The sequence below is a fragment of the Ursus americanus genome, chromosome 16 (genome assembly GCF_024610735.1).
Source record: "Ursus americanus isolate L20-20 chromosome 16, mUrsAme1.1.p, whole genome shotgun sequence".
NCBI lineage: Eukaryota > Metazoa > Chordata > Mammalia > Carnivora > Ursidae > Ursus > Ursus americanus.
In genome coordinates, this window is record NC_142142.1 from 30,444,115 (window position 1) to 30,470,663 (window position 26,549).

At 47.6% G+C, this 26,549-nt stretch overlaps 1 protein-coding gene across 11 annotated transcripts in view; it reads right to left on the reverse strand.

Annotated features, from left to right (window-relative positions):
* The window catches only part of AMOTL1 (angiomotin like 1), a 146,535-nt gene that overhangs the window by 40,896 nt on the left and 79,090 nt on the right, over positions 1 to 26,549 (reverse strand). For all 11 annotated transcript variants that reach the window (XM_045790785.2, XM_087868236.1, XM_045790789.2 and 8 more), the window contains 4 exons: positions 21,567 to 22,491; positions 8,380 to 8,671; positions 2,253 to 2,397; positions 880 to 969 (listed from right to left, as the gene is read on the reverse strand). In XM_045790785.2, the coding sequence (XP_045646741.2) occupies positions 880 to 969; positions 2,253 to 2,397; positions 8,380 to 8,671; positions 21,567 to 22,491 (1,452 nt within the window). The remainder of the gene's footprint in view (positions 1 to 879; positions 970 to 2,252; positions 2,398 to 8,379; positions 8,672 to 21,566; positions 22,492 to 26,549) is intronic.

Genomic DNA, 26,549 nt, shown 5'->3' on the forward strand with positions numbered 1-26,549 from the left:
ACTGAACAGATTGTTTCTCAGGCTTGAGAATGTAGGGCTGTACTCGGGGGCCAAGCATCAGAATATCACCATCGTACGAGGGTCGGCCAGTGTCTGAACACGTGACTTTCTGTTGTTGGAACCAACTCTCTGTAGTTTGTGAGCACTTGATTCACAGTGTTGTTGAGAACTGTGATACAGAAATAAATCCAATTTTCTAAACAGCTTCAAAAAAAAAAAAGTTGGATTTTTACATTTGTAATGTACAATGGATTTGCAGAGATTCGAACCCTGACCGATGGTTTTTCAAAACCTATTTGTTTCTATCATTTGCCTCTGGTAAAAAGAATAAAATCTTCTAATAAATCTAGAGGCCCACGGTGCCGCTGATCATTTTGTTCTGGGCTGCAGTGGGTGGGCTCAGTGGCTTCTGGAATCGAGCGCCACACATGGAGATGCATGACGGGACCATTCGGTGACTTGATGCTGCAAGGGACAGCTGGTCCAGAACCGCTCACCCTCAGGAGCACAAAAAATATGCCAAGAGGACCAGAGCCCACCATGGGCCTCCTTCCCTCTCCATGGAGGAAAAGAGTTGTGCCTTATTTAAATGGGTGAATGCCAGGAAAGGCGTGACCTTGCTATTTCTTGGAGGATATTCGAGAAAAACAGAGAGAAACTATAGGTCAGAAAGACAGAATAAACATTGCCAAAATAATAGAAATCAGCCTTGGCTTTGTGCCTGGCAGACCTAGGAGGGTCTCCTCTGAGGCCCAACAGCTTCTATGCTACATGAACACACAAGAAGCAAACCGCCTGCTTAAAATTAACAAGATTCCTTCCTCAGGGCCCCGGTTTTTAAGAATACCGATGTGGGGCCAGAGAAACGTGGAGACTCACTCTGGGAAGCGTAGAGCCCCTCTGCAGCTCTGTCTTCGTGCCCGTCGTATTCCCTGCTAGACAGCTGCCTGTTGGCAGTCTCCAGGCGATCTGCGCACAGAGAAGAAATGGTCACAAAGAAGTGCGTATAGATCTAAATCAGCATCCCACCAAGAAATGACATGGGCGCCTGGAGCCCCAAACTGAATCCCTCTTGGGGAGAGACATAGGTTCTAAAATACCCAGAGGAAAGCCTCCAGACGCCACACTGTGTGCCCGTGTGCAGTGTGGTGTCAGCGGAGTGAGGCAGCTGAGCACAGGTTCTGAGAACCGCATCGCTGCCTGCCAGGCCAGCAAACCTGTTTGGAAGTCCTTGCAAAGGGGTTAAATGTCCTTGGCCTCAAACCCAGCCCTAGTCTATCCCTGACCGCCAGCCCTACAGTTAGCCAGTGCTGCCACATGTAGCTGGGAAGCAAAAAATAGAAATAACAATGACAATTGTTATCAAAATTGAAAAAAAAAAAGTCAAAACGACCTAATGGGGATAAAGATTCTACCTAATGAGTTCTGTGTTTGCTCAAAAAACTTGGTAAATCTCCGTTTATTCAATTCAATAATTCAGTTTAGTAAGTCTTTATTGAATGTCCGTGATTCCCAAGACAAAAGGATTTGTGGTAATGGGAAAGGTAGGCTCGAGCTACTGGAGACCACCAGTACATTATTTTCACCAACGAGGCAACTGAAAAGTGGCTTAGCTCACTGAAAGACAAGTCAAATGCTATGGGTTGTCATTCTGTGTCGGGGACTGCCAACATCCTACAGCAGGTGGCTTCCAGCTTTCAGGGAGTTTATATATAGCTACTTGCTTCACATTTCTTCCAAGAGGATGCTGTCTAGCTCTGTCTCCTATACTATATCTAGCAAGTGTTGAGTAGCGGCTTTCAAAGAATGCTACCAAATGACTCAGCCTGATGTGGGAAGGGCTGGGCATCCAACATCGGTCTTTTCAAACATTCTCCTTCGCATAGTCACAAATCACTGCAAGGTACTATTATTTTATTATTATTTTTTTAATTTTGAAGTTATGTTTTTTATTTTTATTTTACAGAATCAATTTGCTGCTGACCCTTCAGTACTTTTAAAGCAGGGAAGGAGCTGTACACACATTCCCTCACTTTTATAGACTCGTGCATAGAGGCTGACACTTCTCAGGCCCAAGGCAGCAACCCACAACCCACAACCTACACAGGAGAAGAGAACCATCCTGCCCTTTGAGCACCCCTGCCCTGGGTGGTTGGACTTCCCGAGATTACTGGACACAATGTGGCCCAGAAGGCAGGCCCCCAGCTCCATGGGAGTCTAGGGTAGGGAGCATGCGATGGGGCCGGACGTGCCTCGGAGGTCTCTGTTGAAATCATGAAGCCTTCGGATCTCGCCTTCCAGTTTGTTCCTCATCGCCTTGTCCAGTGATTCCCGCTTGGTAGTGGACTTGACCAGGCTCTCATAGGCTTCTGAAATTCTCTGAAGTTCTTTTTCAAACTGCAAGAAAGAAGTAGCATGAACGTGGGATTCCTGACATGCCTCCTGGTGTCTCTGCAGGTGCGAAGACGTGTGTTCGATGCAGCCCTTCAGCATCTCCGGTTGCACTGTCTGTAGATGGCACCTTCGATGCCATGCCCCCTCTGCCCTCCAAGGGCCACACTAGGGCCCTGTAAACAGCAGGTTCTCAAGTCTGGCTGGACCACCTGATGTCGCCTTGAAGGGGTGAATTTAAACATAACTTAAACCCTCTACATTTTGCATGGCAATTTGTAACTATTATTATTCCTCTCACTTTAGAAAAGGGAAAAATACTACTGTACAGAAAAACTCAAGGACCCCAGCCAGAGCCCACATTTCCAGACTCCAAGTGCAGTACTCTCCCAGGGACCCTCCTACCCATCTCCCCAAGGGACATAAAATTCACATGAGGAGAGGCATCGATACACAGAATTTTACCCCTTTGTCTATGAACGTATCTACATAAGGACAAAGGACTTGTATCTAATTATACACAAATGCACCACAGAAAACCTCTTTATGTGAAGGAATTGAAAGATATGGGGTGAAAATCATTCTTTCTTCATTTTTCACTAAGCCGAGGGCTGTGCCTTTAATTTCTGGCATATTTAAATCTGTAACAAGTGGTTGTAACTGTTCTAACAGGAGTCTTCTCTCATAGCACGTTTTCTGAAGTAGATCTCAACAACTCCCATTTTACTGTTACGTAGCATAAATGCAGGAGAAAGGAGCATGGAACCCTGATGAACTGCTGCTCTGAGTTGGGACCGGAGGCCAAGTGGGGAGGGTTGAAGCCCTAGCGCCCCTCACTGGGCACCAAGAGGCCTGAACCGTGTTTTCAGTCTGTCCACAAGAGAGCTATGTCATCGTGAGCCAGGCACCCTCACTGCCGGTACCCCAACCACTCAGATCAGAAAGCCCCTGCTGAGACCCCTATAAATAATTCGTGTAAAGCAGATAGCTATTGTGCATTTCCTATGAGTCTGGGTGCCAAGGATAGAGAAGGAGGTAAGATAATTCCTGGTCTTGGGGCGCTCACAGTCTAGCTTTGGCCTCTCCCCAGACACATACGCTTCTCCACGCAACGTGATAAGGGGTGTGGTGGTTCTGGATGCTCTCACAGCCTAGAGACAAAGTCACTTCGCAGGGGTAAGAACACGCTGCTTTAAAAAAGATTTTAGAGGGGCGCCTGGGTGGCTCAGCCGTTAAGCGTCTGCCTTCAGCTCAAGGCATGATCCCAGGAGTCCTGGGACTGAGCCCTGCATCGGGCTCCCTGCTCGGCAGGAAACCTGCTTCTCCCTCTCATATTCTCCTTGCTTGTGTTCCCTCTCTCGCTGTCTCTCTCTGTCAAATAAATAAATAAATCCTTAAAAAAAATTTTTTTTTTTAGAGAAAATGCCACTTAAAATAAGCCTTGAAGGATGAACAGGACTTTGCCAAGCAGAAAAGGCCAAAGGGCTTTGCATTCTAGTCAGAAGACAAGGCAGCAGCCGCAGCACAGGGCCAGAAAGAAAGTGTGCGTCTCTGACATGACAGGTGGTCCAGGGATGAGAGCAAGACGTGAGGGCGGGAGCTAGGCCTAAAGGAAGGACTTGCAGAGTGTGGGGGGGGGGGGTCAACACTGCGTAGCAGGTGCAGCAGAGGAGCCAGTGGGTAAGGCAGAAAGCTGGGGGTGCCCCAAGCTTAAGGAGAGAGGATGTGGTCAATGCCCCGGAGGTTACAATGGAGCCGGGAAGACACGTCTGGAAAGAGGCCAGTGAAGAGGCTGGACAGCGTGGGGGCTTCTGAAAAGTGGCAGCCCACCAGGGTGGAGTCGAACACCAAGGCTCCCCTCGGAGCCAGGTTATTTTCCCAAAGGCCTCCTGACACCAGAGCTGATCCTTCCCTGGTCCCCTTATTTCAACAGGCCTTTCTGTTTCTTCCAAAGATACCATGAATTGTTGGTACGGTAGCAGCAAAAGGACAGTACTTCCTGACTCCGGTTCATAGCCCTCCTGCAAATTATGCTCCTTCCTTTTAATTTTGTTTTCAAAAGAGATGGCTCCAAAACATACCACCATTTCTACGCTCATTTCATCTATAAAAGGTGGCCTTTGTTTTTGGACAGATGGGCATGCCAGGAGACAGTCCCCTTCAGGGCCAGAGGGCGTCACCTAGTGCTAGGGAAGCCGAGCAGCAGAGAGCTGAGGCCTGAAGCGGCCCCCAGGAGACTGAGGCTCCCGCTTCAAGCCCAGGACAGCCCCCGAGCCTTCCTCACGACATGGGCCAAGGGACCGTCCCTCGAGCTGATTTCACAGTACTTTCACCTGGCTGGAATACTGTCCTGTGTCCGTATTCTACGCCTCTGATCCGTCAACTCCGTGAGTGCAGAAACAGGCCTTAGAGTCCTAACACTGTGCCCCGCCCCTCACACAGAGACAGACTGATGCATGAGCCTTTAAACGCGTAACTCCTTAAGACAGACACAGGCACTGATCGCGGATTCTGTCCCTCCGCACACTTTATAAAAGGAAACTGCAGGATCCCTGGGACAGCATAGTTTACGATCTTAAATCCTAAAACAATCGGGACCTGGGATATGGTTCCGTGCTGGTAGCTACCCAGTGAGAAAGGGCAAAGGTCTCAGTTCAGGACAAGGTACTTCCTGTGGGAAACGGTGGCTTCCCATCACCATGATGCAGACGTTAGTCCCCTTCAGTGTGTTAGGGAGCACAGAGCTCTGACTACATGGAGCAAGTTCAAGGGATGCGGATTTTGATTCAACACAAGGGAGAATTCCTGAATTATGTTTTCCAGAAGTAGGCCCAGTAGGAGGGAGTGTCTCTCCTCTGGAAACATTCAAGTGAAAAATGAATGATCTCCTTTCAGGACCACTGAAGCGAGGATCCCTAAGGGGTGAGAACTTGGCCTAGAATCATTTTCAGAATTTTCAGTCTAACACTCTATGATGTGACTGCACACTCCTTCAGAATGGGAACCACCTCTTCCCCATGCCCAGAACACCGAATCCCCCTGATGTTTCTTAAAGATGAGGGCAGGCTGGACAGGATGGCTTTGGTTATGAAAACACCCAGGCCAGTTCAGAGTCCCAGCAGGATCCCATGAAGACAGCCCTGGGTCTGCCTCCACGGCGCACACCTTCCCTTCCAGCCAATGTCAGAAAGCTCTCAGGCCAAGCAGCACAGCCCCTGGGGTCCCACAGAGAAGCACTCCCTGACCCAGAAACAAAAACCAGAAGCAGAGAAAGAGAAATCCTCAGCCACTCCAAGCTCAAGATACTGGTATCTTCCCTGAGCCCCTCATGCACACAGCCCAGAGCTCAAGTAAGCCTGGGGGAACCGTAAATACCTGGCTCTTTCCCTTCGAATGACCATCTAGGCCCTGACGGCTTCTGACGCCAACCCTCTCAACAGCCCAGTCTGTTCCCGCTGCAAACTCTGTCCATTAATTAGGTGTCAGGGAAAGTGGGAAGAAAGAGAAGCAAAACGAATGACCAAAAGGAAAAAGTACCAACAACTACTCTTTCTGGGGGTCCTCAGCCCTCGTTCCAACACTAACAGTGACAATCACGGCCTTGTGCCTCTCTGGAAACAGGGTCTTCCTATCTCGGCCTCGCTCTGGCAGACCCTGCGTTCTCTCCCACTGTGTTCCTGGCACAGGATGCATAGGCTAAGGCCTGTCATTAAAAATTCATCTATTTCTGGTTTTGCCCTTACAATGAATCCCTGCGAGGGCTCCCAACACTGTGAGGATCCCGGATTGGATGTTATTGCTGGCACAGGGTGGCCACATCCTTTGGCGACGTACATGTCTCCATCCAAAACAGGGTCATCCTCACTGAGAAGCGAGGTCGTCACCTCATCCGCCAGTCCTCTCCCCAGACCTGCTGACAGACGGCTGAGCTGTGAGGCCCATGCACAGGGAGGACCTGGGACAAGGCCCACCTCAGGGGCACAAGCCGCGAAATGTTAAGTCACAGCCTTCAGGTAGCCCTTATGTCTCTTGCTCCCAGTTGTTGACAACAGCTAGGGAACTAGTGATGAATACAGCAGCCTCCACCAAAATCTGCGTGTTCAAACTGACAATTCCAGTTTGACATATGACTGATTAGTGACGTGTAATAATTATAGAACCATTTGTAATATTCAAGTGACTGAAGGAGCTTTGAGTTCCAGAAGGAAAACAGCTTTTAGTTTCTCCTTTTTCAATCATCAAAATCCTTTGGCCACAAAGTTTAAGAATCATTCCCTGTGTGGAGAAGCTGAGTCAGTCACTGGGAGATTGGTTTGGTTTTTCAAAACAGAAATGTACACTAAAATAAAAAAAAAGAGATGTTTGTGACAGATCAGTAAAAAGTATATGTTAAGAAAAAAAGTCAACGAAGAATAACAAGACGTCCCAATTTCTGCGCCTTCCACATAACTATTCAAAGACGTCCATATGGAAAGACCCAGAACCAAACTGCCCTCAGGTGGGTCTGCATAACTCATGGACCTGTCTGCCACAGAGCTTCATTAGGGAGAAGAAAGAACGACTTACTTCCCAGGAGGGGCTGGGGAGCTCCTTCCCCTTGTGCAGACTGTGCCTAGAAGGAAGCTGCCCCGGGAGGTGTCAGAGGCAAGCTCGGGCCTGAGCAGCGATTTACAGCCAAGGCCACGAGACAGGGTGCTTGTTTCCCAGCTTCTGGGGTACGATCAGGGTGGGAGTGAGGCCTCAAACTGCAGGCAGCCCATTTCTGTCTGGCTCTCATTTTTCCACCCCCAGGAAAGGTATCCAGAACTCTCTGAGCCAAGTCTGGTCTTGACTCCAGGGAGCTCCAGACCCTTTCGGTGGAAGCTCTGCATGAACGTGCCAGGGCAGATTCTGTCTGTGAACGTTTGCACCATCAAACCCACTGCTCCCAGCTGTGTACTGCCAGGAAATCAGAGGCACTCACTAGTCTGAAACGCTTTTCAGCAAAAAGACCACGCCTTACCTGAGAGAGGAGCTACTCGGGCCAGCCAGCTGGGAGCATTAACTGTCACATGGGACCAAATGGCAATGCGCCTGTGGTCAGGTGGGCTTTATATTCCTACCTTTTCTCTTTATAAAAGCCCCTGATTGTCCAGGTACTTACATCTCAGAGGATCGCTCCCACCACACAGGCCTCCAGACCTCCAGAAAGGAAACTCTAGTGCCCTGCGGCTCTCCTGCTCTAAAACATCCTATTGCCTTTGCCCCCTCACCTCTTCTGTGAGGCCAGAAGCATTGCAGGTGCTGACACGTGGGGCTTCGTGAAATCACTGCCTACGACAGCTCATCTTGCTGGAAGTTTTCCAACAGACTGCGGCCCTCGGCATAAAGCCCTAAGCATGAAGGCTGCCACACACTCGGATACTCCCATGATAATGACACGGACTGAAATTGTGTAGCATCTCCCCACTGGAAATGCCAAACAGAAGAATGGACGGCAGGCAGTCACTCGGACTCTATCCGTGGTTTTGAGGCCACAGTGCTTTCTGCGGAGACCAGCGAATGAAACCACATGGCGATCACATGGTTCCTATCTAAGAATCCTGGATGTAAAGACAGACCTGTCTCTCTCAACCCATCCCTCTGCATTCCTCGAGGTGTTCCCTCTTCCACACCGTCCACCTGGGGGAGTACTACTGAACTCTGAGTCTCAGGTCCAGGGCCATCCCCCACCCCCCACCCCCACCCCAGCACCTGTACCTCCAACAAACACCTGACATACTACTACTACTATGAGCTCAGGCGACGCTCCCAGTTTTGGACTGTAAGCTCCTCCAAGGCAGGCCCTGTGTCCTATTTGTCTGTCTCCCTCAAGCTTTGCACAGCACCCGACATAAAAAGAGGTCACTGCCCGCCCATGGGTCAAGGCATCCACCCCTGATGAGCAGTAAAAAATTCTGACCCTCCCAGAGAACGTTCTCCCTCTCCGTCCCTCGGGAAGTCACGTACCTTGTGAAGCTTGTCGGCATTGTCATAGTAACCCTGAAGTTCCTGGTGAAGCACCCGGTTCTCCTCAGTTAGTATCTCCACCATCTGCTGGGCTCGCTCCACGATGGCGAACGCATCCGGCCCAAGCTGCTGGCTGGGCGAGGCGGCTGGCGGGGGCTGCGGAGCCACCAGGGTCATGGGGAGCGGAAGTGGCAAGGACACGGAGTGCAGCGGCCCGCTGACGGGAGGGTTCTGGGAGGACATCGGGCTGTGCTGCTGCACTGTCGACGGGAAAGGGAGCTGGCAGGGGCGGCTGCAAGGGAAGCAGAGACCAGGCGTCAGACCCCAGGAAAGCGGTGGGAGGAGATAGTCCCAACAAGACCCGGACTATTGACGTGGACCCTGCTGCCACAGGCCATCCGCACACGTGTCCGTGCCGGCGCAAGGACGACAGGTGCAGACCCTCACCCCCAAATACGTAATATGTTCTCCCTCTGGATCAGCACTGTTGGGGTGGCTGGAGATACCAGGGTCGTGCTCTCACAAAGCTTATGTTCTCAGGGATGGAAACAGGTGAGCCATCAAAGCCAGGTAATGTGACAGGGAGGGACAGATGGCTAGTTCATTCTGAGAAGGCAGGGAAGAGGACGTGGGTGCCTGAGTTGAAGTCTGAATAACAAACAAGAAGGAGCCAGTGGCTGGGGCAAGGGGGTCAAGCAGGAGGCAGAGGAGCATTCCAGGTAGGGAATCGGCTAGTGTGTGGGGCCTAAGTCAGGACTTAGCACAGACAGACACGCGGATAAGAAGTACAGCCAGCAAAAGTGGGACAAGGTAAGACCAGAGAGAACAACGTGCAAGGTCCTTTGTAAGCCAAGGCCAGCCCTGCCCTCAGGGTGTAGCCGTTGCCCATGGAGGAGCTGCCCCACAGAGTGGTGTGGAGATGAGATGCAAGGGGCAGGAACGGACACAGGGCTCCCCGCAGGGAGGCTGAGCTGTGGTCTTGGTGAGAACCGATGGGAGTCTCATGGGGCCGTAGCAGAAGGGCAAGTAGGGATGGATTTGGGATACATCTGGATAGATCCATGGACAGCGAGAAAGAAGGGGAAGAAAATTTAAAAATCACTCCTAGATTTGGGGCTTCATACAAATGAACAGGTGGTACCATCCAATGAAATGGACAAGTCTTGGGGAAGAGACAAGTCTTTTGTTTTGATCTGCTCTGGTGAGGAGGTCTGGTGCTCCTAGCTGAGTGATAAAGATGGTTCAAAGCCCAGGCACTGGCTGCTCTACCTGAAACTGTGAGCTGCCACCTCTGGCTCAGCTCTCCAACATTCCCCACCTCACTATTCTGTCACCTGTTTCGTAAGAATCACCGTATTTCCTCTCAGCCTATGCCAAGGGCTCCTACCAACAACTCCTGCAGGTCTAAACAGCAAAGACGGGCCTGGTGGCTAGTCCTCCAACCACAGCTGCCTCTCTTTTGCAGACTCGGGACTCGCCGATCTCCCTAACCTTTTAGGTCTCCGTCTGGGAACTGGAGTGTGAAGAATCATCAGCACCCCTGAATCACCCACATTCTGTATCACAGGGCGGAGTCCTCTGGAGATCCAGCTAGTACTTCTAATCTTTGACGCTTATTTGTGTCTGTTGCCTCCCGTTACTCGTGGCTAACTGCAGCCAAAGCTCTCAGAGCTCCCCCACTTTGCCCAGGAGGCAACCTGGCCTATTTTCCTTTTAAGTAGACTTGCTGGAATGTTTTTGGACCCTGTCAGCCTCTGTATCGCTCATTTTGTAAGCATCTCTTGTACCCAGGATTCCTCCTGGCAGCTACGTGTTGCACTCTAGAAGAAAATTTGACAAGGGTCACTTGAGCCCTCCCTAGGTGGATGCGCAGACATTCATAAAGATGACTTCAGAAGCAATCCAGCAGATCCTAACAATGTGACCTACCACGGGCCTTGCTTTGGTAACGAACACCAGGGCTCTCAACCTTGACTCGGAAGATATTCCCCAACTAGATTTCCTTATGTCTTCAATCAGAAAGTCCCATCCATTTCCCATTCAAACAGCTAGGATCTAAGTTCCCCAAGGCAAGGTGAAGAACCGTGGAGCTCAATTCGGTTCTTGATTCCTTAGTGGACTCCACTTTCCAGCCATCCTGGGATTTCAGAAAGGAATGCGGTCAATGGGGAGAAGCAAAAGACTACATGTTACACGGCCTCCATTCAAAGGCAGATGCCCGTTCCCAGCCCCAATTACTCCCTTCACACTTCGTCCAAGGCAAGGGACAAATGTGGCACATCTCCTTGGGGCCGAGGTGGGCACAGATGAGCCTGCATTGCTGGTGTCTGAAGCATGGGGCCTCCCTTTGGCCCAGGCATCTATGGGCAGGGGCTTCTATCTTTTAACATTTATTAAACTCTGGGATTTGGGACTCACTTATGGTCAACAGTGGGTTTATCTTCTCAATCTTTTTCTGATCTAGAACAAAAAGGAAGTGTTTCCTGAAAGCCAGCCTAAGTCATCCATGATGGGGACTAGTCACCTGACTGGCGATGCAGGAAAAGGGTGTTTGCCAAGGTTAGGGGACAGGAAAGAATTTCCTTTTTCAAAATGGGAACTCTTCTACTAAAGAGAACACTGGCCCCGTAAATAACTCAGTTACACGTTCAATAAACAGCACATCACAATGGAAGATGTGCAGGCAGGACAGCAAACTTCTATTCCTTGGCTCCACTACTCCACCAATGGATTGGTGAGATCAAAGATCTGGACCAGGCAGATTTGGGCTTAGTGTAAATGAAGGGGGAGAGAGTGTTGGGACAGAACAGGACAATTTCTCATGAGATCATACCAGAAACAACCTATCCTCAGCTTCCAAAGATAATGCTGTTCATTGGCCATGTCCCTAGCAATGGGGACACAGAGAAAAGGGAAAAAGATGGGATGGGGACCAATATGCGTTGAGAAACACCTTTGAGTAGAATTCTATGCTATAATTATCTGTTTGTGAGCCTGATTTCCTTCTGTGAAGTCACAGGGCTAGCTTATTTGAACCAGGTGTCTTGATTTCCTGGGACGATGTACTACTTAGCTCAATGCTAAAGGACTTAAGGGGTTAATAATATCTACAAAACCCAACACAAATAAGCACTAGAAAAATGTGAGTTATAATCACCATTACTATTATCTTCTGAATCCCACAGAACCTAATAAAGAGCCTGGTACCAAGCATGGCATGCATAAGTCCAATACATTTTTTCTGTTATGGCTAACAATTACGGAGCACTTTGTGCATTTGGCATCTCATTTTAAACTTTATAATTGCCTTCTAAAATAGGTCTCATTGTCAGCCCATTTAGATGAGAGAAGCAAAGCACAGGATGGTAACTTACAAAACAGAACAGAGATAATAGGAACATAAAGGATATCCCGCCTAGGATTTTGATTCGAGTCCACGCGGTTCGCAATTTCCCTATCCTGGTGAGAGAGGGAGGGAAGGCAGCCACCCTTCGGTCTTTCGCTCCTGGGTTCCTTGGCCCACGATGAGCAACCACACCACAGTAGGGTGTCCATGATGACACCCTAACACAAAAGTGTCATACCTCCTGCAGGCTTGAGAAGCCTCCGGGGAAGCATAGGTTGGAAATCTGCCTCTGAGTTGTTCTTGTGGACTGTTACTTACATTCCACATTATTATCTTGCATAGGCTAGTGTCTTGTTTCCAGAGAGCATTCAACTAACACTTATTGTGGGTCTATGCTATCTGTCAGGCACCACATTTCCACTTAATGCTCACAAAAACCGGGGCAGCACAGGTCCTCCTCTTTTCTCAAGAAACTCAGTGAGCCTCAGAACACTGCAGAGAGTGACCTTTTCCCAAGTGCCACCCATCTGACCAGTAACTGACCAGTTACCTAAATATGTCCGAGCAAAGCTAAGTCCGCAGTGATGTATTAAAAAAACAGCACTTAAACACATCTACAAGACAAAATGGGGGTCATAGAGGAAAGTCTTGCAGACTGGCCCTCCATCGTCAGTGACTTGGGCCATGCTGCACATAGCCCGACCCCAGAATTGGTACCCATTTCTTTCCTCCGAACTTACAACCTGCCTAAATCACAATCCCAACAATGTACCACCACTGGCCTATATTAAGTCCTTTGTTCTCCTGAATTTTTATTTAAATATAATATTATTTAATTTTTCATGCATGTGTCTTTTCTCCCAAATTTTAAGCATGCATGTTTTTTGAGGGTGGAAAATGACTTAAACTAGGTTGGTACCTAATACATTTGTGTCAATTGATCTGGCCCCTTAAGCCCAAGAGCAAGTTGGGAGACCACATATGCTTGATGTGCTTTCAAATAATAGCTAAACCCCCAACATCATATTATTAAAGAAAAGACCTCTGGTGCTTAGATTGGTTCTGGATAATTGGTTCTAGGTAGAATCTCAAATCATGACATTGTCAATATAACACCATAGCTCCGTGTCACTGCCCTTCTCTCTTTTTTAAAGATTTTTATTTATTTATTTGAGAGAGTGAGAGAGAGAGCACGCACACGTGCCCATGAGCAGGGGAGGGGCAGAGGGAGAAACAGACTCCCCGCTGAACGTAGAGCCCAATTCAGGGCTCATCCAAGGACCCTGAGATTACGACCTGAGCCAAAATCAAGAGTTGGACGCTTAACAAACCAACTGAGCCACCCAGGCGCCCCATCACTGACCTTCTTCTTATGTATGTGGGGTCACAAAATGAAGCTCAAAGCGGGAGTGACAATGTTATTTGGATTGGGGAAACAGGGTCATTGGTGGCATCTAATCACCAGTCTATGGGCTCCTCTGTGCACTCTGCAAGCCTTCATACACAAGCTCATTCATAAACGTACATATTTACGTAACGCCTGGATGCAGTGTGCCACATCAGCATGTCACGTCCACTGTGTCACTGATTACTCACAGACTTGGGCATTCACTGCTCTCACACCACACACTATCTTACTTTCAGAGTATGCAAACTTTAGGATTCACAAAGCAGAGATCTCACTACAAAGCAAAAAAAAAGGGGGGGGCTTTGACCTGGGGGGTCTAGAACCCACTCCCACCCACGGGGGCTACCTTCCATGTTAGTACAGGACAGCACTTCTCCTTCGTATGGGGTCTCTTTTTTCCGCTTTCGCTTCTTTCTAACCATGGACCCACGGGCGAGTTTTTAACTTCTTCACCTTTAAATAAGAAGCTCATACCTACCTCACAGGGTTGCTGTGAGAATTAAATGAGATAAGGAATATAAAGCATGGCCCACCATGTCTATTCCGAGGGAAGTACTTAATACCTGTCTGTTGTTACCACACACGGATAATCGGTGTTAGGAAAAAAGCAAGAAGAACCACCCCCGAGTGTCCCTTCCTCTTCAAATACCACGTGATGAGAATCACAGTCCCTAATCCTCGACCTCAGTAAGGGATCCGAGCTCACTCCAGTGCCACAGAATCTCGGGCTTCTGAAGAGCTTTCCTGCAGCACGACACAGAGCAAAGGCTCATTTCGAGGTGATGTCTAGACCTGTCAGGGCACTCTCCCTCAGACACAGAGTCTGACCTCCTTCGGGACGTGTGCGGTCCCAGAGGAGCCATGAGCTACCTGTGCTACCGGACACCCGAAATATGCAGCAAGTGTAGAATATACATCAAAATCAGAAGACTTAGTACCAAAAATGCAAAATACCTGATTCATAGTTTTTTATGCTGGTTACCTGTTGAAATGATGATGGTTTTAGCTAACGGAAACGTGTTTTTATTTATTTTTTCAAAGATTTATTTATTTGAGAGACAGAGAGAGAGCAGGAGGGGGGGCAGAGGGAGGAGACAAGCAGACTCCCCACTGAGCAGGGAGCTCAATGTGGGGCTCGATTCCAAGACCCTGAGATCATGACTTGAGCTGAAGGCAGACGTTTAACCAACTCAGCCACCCAGGCGCCCCTAAAACATGTTTTTAAAAATATGTTTTTAACGGGTTAACTCAACTATTTTAAAATTAATTTCACTTGTTTTCTTTTAACTTTTAAAAAATGTGGCTGCTAGAACATTTTTAAGTAGACACATGTGGCTCATAACTCTACTTCTGTTGGACGCACTGCTGTAGACCTTACTGAATGTACACCAAAAGGTCTCATTTGGGGAGATAATTCCAGAATTCAGTGACTCAGAATCCAGCAATTCATGCAAAGAGACCAGGAGTCAGTCCCCCTCTGCTCTCCCCACATCCCCAAGCACCAAGGGTGATCAGCAAGTTATGTTCACTATATGAAATTATATGTTCATCTGCAATTAGGCCATCATGCTAACATTTAATGAATTTGGTTCGTGTGATTAACAATTAAAAATTAAAAATTTTTCAAAACGTGGCAGGAAAATAAACATCAATGGATAAACAGATGGAGAATGTGATCAAGGAATTAAGAGAGAAAATGCCGGCAGCTCAATACATTTTTTCAAAGCAAACTTATTAACAGAGACATAAAATCAAAACAACATTTTTCAGTTTATTGACCTTAATAATTCAGTTCAATAAGTTTTCACCGAGTCCCTAAGAAAGGATTTTTTAAAAAATCCTATCTATGCGTATTAGGATTTCACCAAGTATGTGTGAAATACAATGCACAGAAAAATGACTGGAAGTTACTGTAACAAGAGGTTGGAGTGGCTAATGCCAGGTGATGGGATTAAGGACTGTTCTTTCCTGTTTTTCTTTATAAAATTTCTACAATGAACACATCTGGCTACTGTCTTAAAAATTCATTATCTAAGATTACTTAATACATATACATTGTAGAAAAATTAGAAACTGAAGATAAGCCAAAAAATCTGCATCATTATTTTGATAATCAGAGAAAGTAAACAAAATAAAATAAAAGAATTTAAAAACAAGATGAAATCATAAAGGACTTCTTGGCCCATGGTGAAGAGGTTCAAGTGTTAAGACAGACCTGTCTGTCCTTCAGCAAAAATACCTCCTATTTACATAGAATTTTCCCACTTAGAGTATTCTCTTCTGATTTTCTGACCCTCAAGGCAACACCGTGAAAGAGTACTTAACTCTGGTTGTCTCTGGATAGTGGGACTGCGGATAATTTCTACTTTTCCTTCTTTTCCTTTGTTGGGGGGAGAAAATGACTGTTAGAAAAAATGAGCTGGAACAATTTGAAGAAAAGGAAACTGAGGCTCAGAGAACGTACGCGACTTACTACAAAATGGAAGAGCCAGAACTCAAAACCCCTCAAATCTTCATCCAAACCACATCCTCCCCGCCCAGACCCCGCTGGTTGTGCAGACACCGCTCAGATGCGTAAATGCCCAAATTAAGGCTCAAGTCCTGTATAAACTAAGATCAGATTCACTTCTATGTAGTATGGATAGAGGCAATCCTCTTGTTTGAAGAAGTCCCTAGTTTCGCGCATTATAGCTGAAACTGTGTTAGGTTTCCTAAGAAAGTAACCTGCACTTGACCCTAGCCTTTGAAATTCCCATACTGCAGAGCTGTTTCTCAGAATAAACAGCAAATTACTTGGCTCATCCAGCCATAATCCAGCTTAAAAGCTGTAGAAACTCCTGAGTTCTAAGGCCGATATTCAAAACACATGTTTAACTGGTGGAATTTAAATAAGGCTCCACAGCCTCATTTTTGTTAAGGGCAACACATAGTTTTTAATCCAACAACCTTGGTTCTGGCTTACCTTTTGTCCTACATAGCAATTCATGTTCATAACTGTATAAACTGCAAATTACCACTCTGGAAATACACTTACTCTGAAGATTCTCCTCCCTCCTCCAGACATTTCCAATCCAAAGTAAGACGGGACCACCAAACACTCTTTCTTGTAATACAGCACATTCCAAACCCCAAGCCCGTCAAGGAAACCCTGCTCGTGGGCAACTGTTCTGTGCTTGTTCATGGTTTAAACTGCACTCCAGTTGCACAGTTGTATCGACATGAGTTTCGTGGGGAGAGATGTTCTTTCTCTTTAATTTGTCACGCACACTCCTTGGCTGTGTCCCCTTTTGTTCCCTCCCTCCTCACTGTACCCTCATTTGGCATGTTCCCAGAGGATGTCATCTATCCTAAATTAAACCAACCCTGGAGGTTTCTCTGGGGAAAAATGCACAGTGCATTTTTGAAGGAAAATATGAGCGAGTTAGGACATTAGTTACACCACACATTCCCTCTCTGAGAGCAGGAAACTGTTAGCCCCTGCCCTGTTGGGAAGGAGGGTGGCGGAGATGGCTGGATGGGGGGGGGGGGGGCGGGGGCGGGGGGGGAAGCAAGCAAGCTTCTCTGTACAAGGAAGTCCAGAGCACCTCGTGCTTGTCATCATCTTGTAAATGTTTTTATCAGTCCAGACAGAGGGCTGGGTCAAACACTATCATTTCATGCCTTTATAAAGTATCCATCTACATACTAAAAATCCAATTAATACATTCATAGACGGATAAAATATTAATAAACAGTTACAACTCTTTGCTTCTGGATAGCTCGTAAATCTAACTCCCTATGCTACATCTAAGCCTAAGTGCTTACCATGAACATCATGGATCCCCCTACCATTCAGTAGGGGCAGTGACAGCACCCACCCCTCAGAGCTGCTGTGACGACGGAGCAAGGTCACCCACACAGAGTGCCCAGCGCAGACAGGTGCTAAAGCTTTAGTCCCGGTACTGCCTCCACCACCTCTGCTCCACTGTCACCTGCTAAGGGGACAGACGGAGTTCTAGAAACTGGAAGATCAGGGCAAGTGTTAGAGAACACAGGTTCTAGTTTGTTCTGAATCCATTGTAATCTATAGATCATACAAACAGAAGACACAAACAGCTAATTTGCAAGGTCAAATCTAACCATTAAATTAACCCCCCAAGTAACCTAGCTAATAATTGCAAAGTAAAATAAAGAATGAACACTATCTGCCCATTAGGTTAGCAAAGGTTTTGTAATTACAATGGCTAATGTTGGTCAAAGGGCAGTGACGTGCACTATAATATTTTTACCAAGTTACCAATCACGAGTCATTAAATTGTTGCAACTTAACCAATAATTTCAACACTAAATAATGATTCCTAAAGAAGTGAACTGAAAGTTCAGAGACCCCTCCAGGGAACAAAGCCCCCGACTTCTGCTGGGGCAAGAAGAGACAGGCAGCCAGCTGAGGCAAGAAAGGGACCTGGGACTCCAAGCACTCTTTAAACAGACATTCAATTGGTCCTTCTGTTTTTATCTCCACCTTCACACCAATTTTCAGAGATACTACCAAGGCTTCAATGTTTGGTGTCTTCTCCAGGACAACCAGGCAGCATCTCAGGCCCTCCCACCATGTGTTCAGAAAGCCACCCTCCCAGATCCAGGGCCAGGCCTAAGGCCAGGGTCAGAATTAGGGTTAGGGTCAGAAGCTAGGGGTTAGGGGCCAGGGGTCGGGGCTCTGGGCATTGAAAATTTGATATGCATGATGATGTTCACTACGTTATTTGTAGAAAAGATGATGTAAATTATATACTTTCACACAGCAATAAAAAGGATGGTGAGGAAAACAAGTGCATGTTGTAGAAAGAATGTGATACAATATGACCTAAAAACAAGCTAAGATACTACACTGAATACAATCTATGATGATAACACGTGAGCAAATGAATGTGTAGAGGAAAATGTTAAAGTAGTTGTATTAAGAAAGTAGGCTATTTTAAGTAATTTTTTGGTATCTTTGGTTTCCACTTTTGGAAATATGGGCAGATTTCTTTGGAAAGCAAACATGCACTTGACTAATGTCCTCCCACCTGCTCTGACAGCGATCAGCTCATCCGCAGGCATTCACTTCCACTCATGGTACAGTCCAATAAGCCAAGTCACCACTTCTAGAATGTTCTTTCCACAAAGTGAGTCAGAATTAACACCTAAATGCTGGCTTTTTTTTTTTTTTAAGCACAATTCTACATAGAACAACTGTCTAATTCTCACCTTCTCCTCCTTCATATCCATTACCACTTCCAGGTTGAAGAAAAAGGAAGATGGAGCAGGAATAAAACCAGAGCCTTTCTCCATGGGCGGCTCCTGTTCCCTGGAGGTCCCCACCAGCCACCTCGGCAGGGCCTTAGTCTCCCCATCTCTGCCAGCCTCACTACCTCACCCACGACAAGGGCCAAGCTGGTGCAAGTCAACAAGGCTGTGACTGATAGCCTCTCCGTGGGGCTTCCCACCAAGGGAGACTACAGTGTTTTACAACAAACTACCACACATCTCCAACTTTAGCAGATCAGGGCGGGTGAATTTACAAACTATGGTGAGTCAGTAATGAAGGCAAGAACTCCAAGTTCTTCCTCCTTCTATTATAAGCTCTATGCTCTGTCTTGCTTATCTTTTGGACCTTTCCATCAGTAGGCAAAAAGCCATGAAGTCTGAACAATGTAAAGGGCCAGGAGATGGGACTCCATGATCTCACTCCGTGGCCGTTCCTTCGTGGCCAGGAGTCTGGGATGTACGGACCCCACCGCCTGCAGCTTAGGAGACTATCGCCATGAATGACAAACAGATAACTCTTTACGCACAAGGGAATGTATCCGTGAAATTAAAAGGAGCCCCGCTCATCTCCTAGGTCAAAGGAAACTGGAACATCACACACTGCGGAGTTTCAGATCCGACCCTTGGAGCTCAGACCACGCTGGATGTGTCTGCAGCAGGGCTGGTGTGGATACGACTTTGTTGACTCTGTCAGCCCAGGGTGCGCCGCTGCAGCCATGCTGGCTAGCTGTGGCCAGGCTCACAAAGGGGCCTTTTAGCTCTGAAGCCCAGCCTCAATGGCCTGTCTGTTACGTTTCCTGGGACATTTTGATGTGCCATGTCAATCCAGCTGCCAAGCCTGGCAATTAGCTCAAATCCCTCATACATTTCTTCTTCTTTTTGACGTCATAACTTTGAGACAAACGACACTTTCCGCAAATAACTGGGTAGATTTGCTCTTGGTGCTTCCCTTCTCCCCTTACCCTGTCTCCCACCTCATATCACACCTATTACCAGATGACAAAAAAAAAAAAATGACCCACATTATGCATTGCCGTAAAGCCAAAGAGAAGAAGTAGACTTCCTTTGGGGATATCCCCACCTTCTGTCAAGCTCTAGAGGCTGAGTCAAATGCTCAGGAAAAAATGTGAAATATCACAAACCAAACTCTGATATGATTCTGTGATAAACATCATAGATGACTTTAAACAAGTCTCTTGAATCAATGTGGCACATATACCAGAGATATGAAGACTTCCCCCCCCCCTTCAATCCTGATAGTTTTAAAGTTTAAATGTCTCCTGTGGCTTAAGGAACTATAGAAGGGTAAGAAACAAGAGCCCCGCAGGCCCCATCTTGGATTCCTCAGTGGGGTCAGACTATGGCGTCTTTAGGAAGAATGAGTTCTGCAGCCTGTCGGGGTCTCAAAGGTACTATCCTGCTTCGAAGCTGGCATTCCCAGCCTAATATGCGGGGAAATGTGTCAGCAGCTGGGAAGTAAAGGGCAGGTCAGCCAGCTCTCTCCCTCTGCCAAGGCCCAATCACTGCCTTTCCAGAAGATGTACAGCCAAGGTATGCCCTGCACACAGCTGCTGGGGTCACCCAGGGAAAACTCAACCCATCTGATTCAGAAACAGACAAACAAGGCCCTTTGTGAGAGTGAAGACACAGCCAATAATAGGCAGTGGTCACCTGCCTTCTCTTTTCCTGCTCCACGCTCTCCCCAAGAAGCTCAGCCACATCGAAATGCTGGTAAACTCCCAAATTTGTACCTTCAGACCCAATTTTTCTCTTGAGAGCTTGATTTCCACCTGCCCTACTATTTCTCAACTTCCGTATCTAATCAGCCATTAAATCCTGTCAATGTTACTTCTCTGCCTCTCACAGCACATAACGCTCCCCTGCACTTCCGGCCTCCAACTTAGGCCGTGCTCACCAATTCTTAGCTGGACTACTGAAATTGTCCCTGAAGGTCCTCATAGCCTCTGGTCCTGTTCCTCTGATCCATCCTTGACTGCCACTGAAGTCAGCCTAATAAACACCAACAGACTCTTTCCTTGAAAACACTGGCTTTCCCAATTGCTTATGGCTAAATTCCAAACTCCATAGTAGAACTCCCAAAGACCTTCACCTCTGGTCTCCGATCCCTGTTCTAACACATCTCTGCCACTGCTGGCCACTCCCTAACCTACCTGTGGTACCTCGGTGCCTTCCAGATCAAACCAGAGGCATTCCCCCTGCATAGTGCAGCCCGCAACCCAATCTCTTCCCTTGTTTTCCCCAACAGCTCTTACTGGTCCTTCCAGACACAACCGGGAATGTCAACTCCTCTGTGGGGCTCTCCCCAGTACCTCTGCTTGTGAGTCATACGATCTCTCTGGTTCTGAGCACTCTGAGTACCGTCTTCAAACAGCACACTACAGAGCAGTCACGGGCTCAGGTGCTGGTCCCCCAGGACAGCGCCATAAGGACCTTGAGGGCAGGGAGCCCTTCTTTATCTCTGAACCTGATACAAGGCCGCACAGAGTAGACGCTCGGTAAGTGTTGCTGAATCCAGCCATCATCGGAAGAGGGATTAGAATTCGGGCAATCGAGGGAAGAGATTTTGACAGTCAGGACACTAGATCTAGTTCCAGCAGCCTCAGAGTGGTGGACTGTGGAAATGTAGGAGTCTCGCCAGGCTTCAGTGTCTCATCTGTTCAGTACGGAGGTGAGACTATAAGATTTCTATGGCCCCTTTAACTCCTCTGTTCTAGCATTCAGACTACATTTTCCTTTCAAATCTACAATGCAGAAAGGCTCCATAAAACCCCACGGTAATAATATGCTCCAGGAGTCTGGACGCTCTCCAAGAGCCAGCCAGGAAAATTGCTGCTTTGCCTGGCCATGAGGCAGAGCTGCCAAGGACGTCCAATGACTGAGGCTCCTCCCCTAAACTCATAAATCCCCAATTGCCTTCTGTTACATTTGGAGAAAATCCTCCATTGATCTCTGTTCTGTTTCACTCTACGTATTCTGGCCCAGAAGTGGCTTATTAAATATCATGCACAAGAAAAAAAACCCAATGGCAAAAACCCAACACGCCTTGAAAATAACAAGTGCTGAGAATATGGTCGCTGAATTTCGAAAAGCCAGGTTAGACCTGCGGGCTTGATAGATAATCACCTTGTTACCCCATACTCTGGGGGCGGCTGGTACCGCAGGACGGCCACTTCCGTTCTCGCGGGCTGAGGAGCAGGATAAGGCTTGACCATCTCATGCAGCATCCCGGGGTGCTGGTCGCTGTAGAAAAGTCCATGCTCCTGGGTCTTGCTGACGGGGGACATCATCTGCTTGGTCTTATAGGGGTACTCAGGAGGAGGACCCCGGGGGTCCAGCACTTTACCTGCAGGCTGGGCTGGGGAGGGTCCCCCTCCTGCCTTGAACCCCTTTCCATTCCCTGAGCCAGGGAGGTGTTGCTTAGCACCATTCCTCTCCAATGACAGCTGCATGATCCTCTCACTGAGAGAGCGGACGTGGCCCTGCTTGAGTTCTTTTAGCGCCTCGTCCTTATGCGCCTGTCCGCTGTTGGCACGGTTCACCGTGGGCCTCCCCTCAGTCCGGGCCTTCTGACTGCTGCCCCCGGCCATGTAGTAACCATGGCCGACAGCCCCCTGCTGCTGCTGTTGCTGCTGCTGCTGCCCCCGGAAGAACTGGGACTGCGCCTTGGCCTCCTCGTAAGTGGGCAGCTCCTCGTTGTTCTGCTGAGGCTGCGTGGACCGCACCTGTTTCTCCATCACCGTATTGTCCACCTGGTGTTCTTGACCCTGCGGTTCCTGGCGTGCCGACTGGTAGACCATTGGTGGGTCTTCTTGGGCGAGGTTTTCCGTGGAAGAAAAGCTGTTCGTGGGGTGGGTGGGTCCTGCACTCCCTGTGGCCTGGTGCTGAATGGCCAGCAAGTTCATGTTCTCGGTCGGGGTGCCATACCGCAGTTGTTCCTGGATCAGCCGCTGTAACACTGTCCCAGCTGCCGCATCCTCGGAACCTCTCATTTCCACCTCTGAGGTCCTCAGGAGGCTCGGGGGCTGGAAGTGACACAGGGGGTCCTCAACTATAAGGCAAACAGAGGGAAAAGGGTATCAGGATGCACCACAGGGATACAGGTCTGTATCTACATGGTAATTAACATGGTAGCTACAGTAGCCTTTATTCTTTTAATTTTTTTAAAGATTTTTTAATTTATTTTTTTGAGAGAGAGCATGAGTAGGGAGAGGAGCAGAGAGAGAGGGAGAAGCAGGCTCCCCAATGAGCATCGAGCCTGATGCAGGGGCTCGATCCAGGACTCTAGGATCATCACCTGAGCCGAAGGCAGACGCTTAACCAACTGAGCCACCCAGCTGCCTGCTAGCCTTTAAAGACAACATTTCAAATACACCACCACCTCCGTATACCCTGTACTTTCTCGGGGAAGTATTTCTCCCATTCACAGCATCTCTACTACTCTCCATTCCTTCACCTCCTGCTTCCTCCTGGACCTTACTCTTTCCTTCACCCCCTCCCCTTCCTTTAAACTCCCTGCTGGCCCCTTCCCTTCCTCATATAAACATGCCAAGTCTTTCCCATCTTAAAACAAAAACAAAAACGGAAGCATAGGACACCTGGGTGCTTAGTCCATCAAGAGCCTGTGTTGGGCTCAGAGCATGATCCCAGGGTCCTGGGACTGAGTCCAGCATCAGCCTGCCTGCTCAGGAGGAGCTTGCTTCTTCCTCTCCCTCTGCCTACCGCTCCCCTGCTTGTGCGTATGCTCTCTCTCTCACAAATAAAATCTTGAAAAAAAAATGGAAGCAAAAAATCAAGATCAAACAAAAAGGAATCCCTTTTTTTGGCCCTACCCACGTACCTCTAACTGCCACTATGTATCCGTCCTTCCATTCTCTTCTGATTGTCCTCAGTAAGCAGTCTATACTCCCTGTCCCCGCTTTCCAAATGCCCCATTCATCACCCTCCCTACAGCTCTGATCAGCAACCAAGCCCAATGAGAATATTCCACCTCCCATATTATACACCTCACCTCTCTGAAGCATTTGGCATGGTGATCATCTACTTCCTGAAATGCTCTCCTGACTCAGGATCCAGGTCTCCTACCCCCAACCCCTGCCCTGCTTCTGGCTCCTGCCTCTCTGTGCACTTCTTCTCTGGCTCCCTTTTCTCCACCTGCCCCTTAAATTCTGGTGTTTCCCACAGCTCTGCCCTGAAAGCTCTCCCACCCTCACTCAACAGAACCTTCTGGGCCATCACACCGGCCACCTGTCTTCGACTACTGATCCATCTACCACCACCAGCAGATGGCCCATTGGTTCTCCTCACTCAACATGTTTTCCTCACCCCTACCAAACCCCATAGCCCTGCCTAATCTACTCCTTGCCAAGCCAGAAACCTGGGAGTTTTCCAAAGTTCCTTCTGTTCCCTTACCCTGAACATCCAGTGTCAGCCTGCCAACTCCATCTCCTAAACACCTCCCCCAACCGTCTTCATTCCCTCCCAATCTCCCAGTTTATCACTGATAACCACAATAGAACCTCAAGAACCATTTTAGAAGTGCATATGATGCATCAGGTATTGTGCTGAATTCTCTCCATATGTTCTTTCGTTTATCCCGCATATAATCGTAGGAGGCACATACAATCATATGAGACAGATATTTATTTCTCCTATCTCACAGATGAGGAGAGAGGTTCAGAAAAGGCAAATGACAGAGGTCACAGAGGTAGGAGGAGCCAGAGTCGGGATCTGACTCATCTACAGCAAAATCTGTGTTCATTCCACAACACTGCAAAGCCCTTGGTGTCTCATACCCAGACAATTCCAGCACCCTTCTTATCTATTTTTCTGACACTAGTCTCGTTCCCACCTCCAAACCCACCCCGTAGACCTCAACCTATCTTCCACATTACCCTGAAAGAGTGTTCAAGTAGGAAAACCTAACCATATCACTCCTCTGCACAAAATTCCTCAATAGTTAATTACAAGATGAAACTGACATTCTACCCTAGGACCCAGCAGGTACTGTGTTACCTGATCCAGCAACATTTCAGGCCACCACTACCACCTCCCCTCCTTGGCCACCCCTTGGCATGTAAGTGCAGCAGCACCTAAGACCATACAGCTCCCAGACGTGCCAGTTCTCGTGCACCTCTACGCCTTTACTCACATTCTTCCCTCTGCCGAGACAGATGCATCTCACCATGCCATCTTGGGGCATTCCTAGACATGCTTCAGGTGAGAGCTCCTTGGCTACCTCTAGAGTATAATTTGTCCCCCTGCAGCCCAACAGGCTTGATCCCCTCCTAAGCTCCCACTCCATTTGTATAGATCACCATTAGAGCAATTATCTCAGGAGATAGGAACGATTTATTTACACAAGACTCTCAACTTCTTAAAGGCAAGGATCACGCCAACTCATCTGGATCTCACTAGTGCACAGCCCAGTGTCTGCACGTAATGGGGGATCAAACATTTAACCAGTCAAGGAATTTCTACGCGAGTGCTATGAAGTATAAAATTTATCCATTTCACAACAATACTAGTAAGTAGTGTACTGAGGAAATTATATAGCATTAGGATAGTAAAAAAATCTAGCACCTACTACAGGTGTGACCTTGAGCAAATCACTTACTCTCTCTGAACTCAATCTCCTCGTGGGTAAATGAGGGAACTGAACTAGATCACAGCCAGGCAGCCTCACTTCTACAACTCCAGGCAATGATGGCTCTATGTTTCCATTTACACGTATAGAATACCTCTTCTCCACCCAAACCATCTTTCTTTCCCAAGGTTGCCTTTTTGTTTGTGTTTTCTATAAGTGGCATCCTAATCATGTGAGCCATCCAGATAGAAATTTCAGATGCACTTTTGGCCCTTTGTCTCCTTTTCTCCCCACATTTGATCAACTGCCAAGCTAGTTTTTCTCAGTTCACAATGAAATGAGGAAAAATAAAGGTGCTGTGATATGCTTACAAGATATATAAATATATGTATATTGCCCGTATACACGTATATATACACAGACACTTGTCATTAGGTGTATGCCTATCTTTTTTTGGCAAGGGCTGTGAAGGATTACATCCCTCTTACTCTTTTTGGTATTAAAATATGAGAAAAGGTGACACTAGACAACATTTTTAGTACCCTTGCGATAGCAAAAGACCCCAACCCTATCTTCCATGCCCTCAGCCACTTCCTGGGTTCCAGCTCTCCCTACCACTTGCCTAGAGGTCCCGAACAGCCTCCTACCATCTCTTGCCTCTGGCCTCTTCTTTCAATCCACACTGCATATATGACCTGTCCTCTTCTACTAGAATTCGAGAACTAGAGGGCAGAGTTTTACCTGCTATCTTCACTTGCTGTATCTCCAGTGCCTAGATCACAACCCTGATACACAGAAGGCATTCAGAAAATAATTGTCCAGCAAATTTAAGAACTTTACAGACTGGGTCCTGAAGCTCAACTCTGATCATACTGCTCTGTCTCGTCCCCCTCCCCCCCACCGTCCCCCAAATCACACCTCTGAGACCTCAGGCAAGTTATTTGGCTTCTCCGAATCTCTCTCTTCTGTAAAATGGGCAGATTCCATATCTGCTCCATAAGACTGCATGTGCAGTAAATTCAAACTTACTCCCTACCTTCCAAGAATGTATACTGTACCGAAGATATAAACCCAAAACGCAGCAATGAAAAATTTCAAATATGAAAAACAGGTTATTGGAAGTCCATGTAAGATGAATTGCCAAAGAACTGTAATAAGCAATGAAAAACCCAAGGAAAGAGAGATCAGTGTAGGCTGAAGTGGGCCACACACTCACTGTGCAAATCTTCCCCACCAGCCAGTTACTTCCAGGCATTCTGACAGGTGCTGGGGGTAGAAGGTAAAGAGAACACAGGCCCCACCCTCAGGATAACTGCTCTGAAAGGCTTGTGGCACAAGCAAATTCAAATAAAAATAAACATAGTGAACAACTTGAGTAAAAATTCAAATAAAAAAACGTATTTCCAAAAGAAAATTATTTTTGGGGGATGAAAAATAGAAGGAATGGGATCTCATCAAGCATGAAAACTACTGAATTCCCTTTTCATAAGCATATTTGCCAAGAAGCAGGAGATCCTTCCCTA